Consider the following 4,000-nt stretch of genomic DNA (forward strand, 5'->3'; position numbering starts at 1 on the left):
CCAGGGCTGATGAGAATAGATTGATACAGTCCTTACCAGGCCAGTGAATTGGCACCGGGTATGATACTTTAACATTTTTTCCATCCTCGGGAATCTTTTTCCATCTCTAAGGAAAAACTTTAAAAGTCAGCAAGAAAGTGAGAACACAGACCTTCAAATAATATCTCATACTGGATCTGAGAGTTTGGGTTGCAGAAAAAAATCTGGTCCTAGAGTATTCAACAAATACTTACTGAGCAGGACCTGTTAAACACCAGATGCTAGGCTAAGTGTTGGACTTTAATCTTTGCATCATATTGCATCAAATGTTGTTGATACAGAATATTAATATTTGGTTCTATTTTGCATTAAGTTCTTTAAGCTCCATGGGGATTCTCCAGGCAAGAATACTGGAGCGGATTGCCAGACCCACTGTGCTAGGCTATTTGAGAACCATGAAAATGACAGCAGCTCCAGATCTTGCCCCCTTTTGGGCTCATCTTTGAAATACTCAGGGTCTTGTCTTCCTCCCAAAACAAACAACAGGATGAGGGAATATTCATCAGGAAAGATCAGGATCGCACAGCTGGCCCAGAGTCTCAAAACTAGCTTCACCAAGCAGTGCAAGAAGCAGCCTTTCATGCAGTTGTTCTCTCATCACACAGGTCCCCCAAGGAGAATGGTTGCAGAAAATCACTCTACAGTGACAGAGTTCATTCTCGGAGGTTTAACAAGTCAACCAGAGCTCCAGCTCCCCCTCTTCTTCCTCTTCCTTGGGATCTATTCCATCACCATGGTAGGGAACCTGGGCATGATAACCCTGATTTGTCTGAACGCTCAGCTTCACACCCCCATGTACTATTTCCTCAGCAACCTGTCCTTTGTGGATCTCTGCTACTCCTCTGTCACTACCCCTAAGATGCTGGTGAACTTTGTCTCAGGGAAGAACACCATCTCCTATGCAGGGTGCATGGCCCAGCTCTACTTCTTCATTGTGTTTGTTGTTGCTGAGTGTTACATGCTGACAGTGATGGCCTATGACCGCTACGTTGCCATCTGCAGACCTTTGCTTTACAACATCATCATGTCTCATCGAGTCTGCTCCCTGCTAGTGGCTGGGGTCTATATCATGGGGCTCATTGGCTCAACCATAGAGACTGGCCTCATGTTGAAACTGCCCTATTGTGAACACCTCATCAGTCATTACTTCTGTGACATCCTCCCCCTCATGAAACTTTCCTGCTTTAGCACCTATGACATTGAGATGACAGTCTTCTTTTTGGCTGGATTCAACATCGTAGTTACTAGCTTAACAGTCTTAATTTCCTATGCCTTCATTCTGTCCAGTATCCTCCGTATCAGCACCACAGAGGGAAGGTCCAAAGCCTTCAATACATGCAGCTCCCACTTTGCAGCTGTGGGGATTTTCTATGGAACGACCGCCTTCATGTACTTGAAACCCTCCACGGCCAGTTCCCTGGCCCAGGAGAACGTGGCCTCCGTGTTCTACACCACAGTGATCCCCATGCTGAACCCCCTGATCTACAGCTTGAGGAATAAGGAGGTAAAGGCTGCCATGCACAAAACTCTGAGGGGAAAATTGCTTTGATGCAAATGTCATAATTCTTGCTCCAATTTAAAAATAAGTTGTTATAGACTTTGGACTCTGTGGGAGAAGGCGAGCGTGGGATGATTTGAGAGAATAGCATTGAAACATGTATATTACCATATGTGAAATAGATTGCCAGTCCAGGTTCAATGCATGAGACAGGGTGCTCAGGGCTGGTGCACTGGGATAACCCTGAGGGATGGGATGGGGAGGGAGGTGGGAGGGGGCTTCAGGATGGGAAACACATGTACACCCATGGCTGATTCATGTCAATGTATGGCAAAAACCACCACAATATTGTAAAGTAATTAGCCTCCAATTAAAACAAATAAATTAATTTAAAATTTAAAAAAAGAAAAAAAAAGAAGTTGTTATGAATCCCAGAGGGAATCCTTCTGAATGATCGCCACCTGAGATGGGATACAGTCCGTTCTCTGAATGTCTGGGTGACTTCTCCTGTCTCCTTCCCTCTTCCTTCCTTCCCTCTCTCAACTCTCAGATCTATTTAAAACCAGATGATTTTAATGTCATTTATCTCATTTAGGAAACATTTCCTCTCTCCTGAGTCCTATGGTAGAACTCTACTCTCTTAATTGTAATTTAACATCAATTTTAAACTTTCACAGATTCACAGATAAAGAGACTAAACAGTGGCTACTGAGGGGAGGGACACTAGGGGAATGAGATTACGAAACACTACTATGTATAAAATAAATAAGCATCAAGGATGTATTTTACAGCACAGGGAAATAAAGACATCAGTTTATAGTAACTTTAAATGCCAGTTCATTTGCTAAGTCAGGTATGATTCTTTGTGACCCAGGGGACTCTAGCCTGCCAGGCTCCTCTGTCCATGTGATTTCCCAGGCAAGAATGCTGAAGTGGGTTGCCATTGGAGTCACCTATAAAAATGCCATACATCTGGAAAAAATATAATATTGTAAATCAATAAAAAATACACATCAATAAAAATTAAACTTCCAGCAGTGAGTTTGAGAGTCAGTCACTGTTTAATTTTCTTCTTTATAGAAGGTATTTCTCAACTTAGTTGCTACTTTTTTGCACTTGGGAGAAGACAAGGTAGAGGGAGGTGGATCTGAGAGTGACCAAGAAGTGATGCCCAGAGCTTTCTCACCCAGACTTCCTCCTCTCCTCTCTTTCACTCCTCCCTACTTATTCCTCCCCAAGAACTTCTACCTGATCCCTTTATGCGACTTTCTTAGTCACAAGAATAATAATGCCAGCCACTAACATGTTTTTGGATTCTTATTCTTAGCCACGCAACTCTCCTAAATGCTTTATATGCCATATTTCAATTACACTTCCCAACAGTTCGGTACCATTGTTTCCCCATGTACTGTGGAATTTAGTGTGATAACTAGCCCAAGGTCACACAGCTGGTAAACAAAGACACTGGGATTCAAAGCCAAGTCTAAGTGACTCTGGCGCCCACACTCCTGGCTCTCAGTCATCCCCTTTGCTTTAGGCTAGTGCTCCCTCTGAACAGTGTACTAATCCTGCCCTAATCATGCTCTTCTAATTTCAAATGCCTCCTGAAACCCATTCCTCAGATCCTTACCTTTCCTCATCTGCCCTAATCTCCACATTTATAGGCAACATATTCAGTATGACTAAAGCAAGGCGACACTAGAGTGACCAGCTCACCAGCTTTGCCTGGCACTTCACCTCTTTTACCACTGGAAACCCCCACCCTGGGGCCTCAGTGTTGGTGGAAAATGTCTTACAATAATTTTGCATTCCCAAAATTATTTCCAAAGCTACATGAAGCTAATGACATCATTATTGTTTAAATATTTAACATGTGACATGGTTAGCATTTATTTTTTTAAACACTCACTGTTATAGCAGAGGCAGGCACAGACACTCACACACACACACACACCCTCTTTGCTGTCTGCTAAGGTGCCCTATGTCATCAACACAAGGAACAGCCCATCACCCATTTTATAAAATTTATGATTTTGTTTTCAAATTATTAAATGCTTAAGGTGTATCTTTACTTTCATGACAGATAATTGGCCATACCTTTACTTTAATCTCAGTCTTCACTGAGACATGTCCTGTCTGGTTTATGCTGCTGCTGCTGCCGCCGCTAAGTCATTTCAGTCGTGTCCAACTCTGTGCGACCCCATAGACGGCAGCCCACCAGGCTTCCCCGTCCTTGGGATTCTCCAGGCAAGAATACTGGAGTGGGTTTCCATTTCCTCCTCCAATGCATAAAAGCAAAAAGTGAAAGTGAAGTCGCGCAGTCGAGTTCAACTCATAGCGACCCCATGGACTGCAGCCCACTAAGCTCCTCCATCCATGGGATTTTCCAGGCAAGAGTACTGGAGTTGGGTGCCATTGCCTTCTCCAGTCAGGTTTATGAAGTGCTGATAACTCATTGCTCTG

At 43.5% G+C, this 4,000-nt stretch overlaps 1 protein-coding gene across 1 annotated transcript; it reads left to right on the forward strand.

The window, feature by feature from the left end:
• Nucleotides 1–658: 658 nt before the first annotated feature.
• Nucleotides 659–1,588, forward strand: OR8A1C (olfactory receptor family 8 subfamily A member 1C). Its single transcript, XM_002699202.1, has one exon. It carries the CDS (start codon nucleotides 659–661, stop codon nucleotides 1,586–1,588), a length of 930 nt encoding a protein of 309 aa, XP_002699248.1.
• Nucleotides 1,589–4,000: the final 2,412 nt, after the last annotated feature.

The sequence above is a fragment of the Bos taurus genome, chromosome 29, assembly GCF_002263795.3.
Source record: "Bos taurus isolate L1 Dominette 01449 registration number 42190680 breed Hereford chromosome 29, ARS-UCD2.0, whole genome shotgun sequence".
NCBI lineage: Eukaryota > Metazoa > Chordata > Mammalia > Artiodactyla > Bovidae > Bos > Bos taurus.

Bases quoted from the DNA above. Each gene is read 5' to 3' on its own strand.
- OR8A1C (XM_002699202.1), top strand. From the start codon at position 659: ATGGTTGCAGAAAATCACTCTACAGTGACAGAGTTCATTCTCGGAGGT.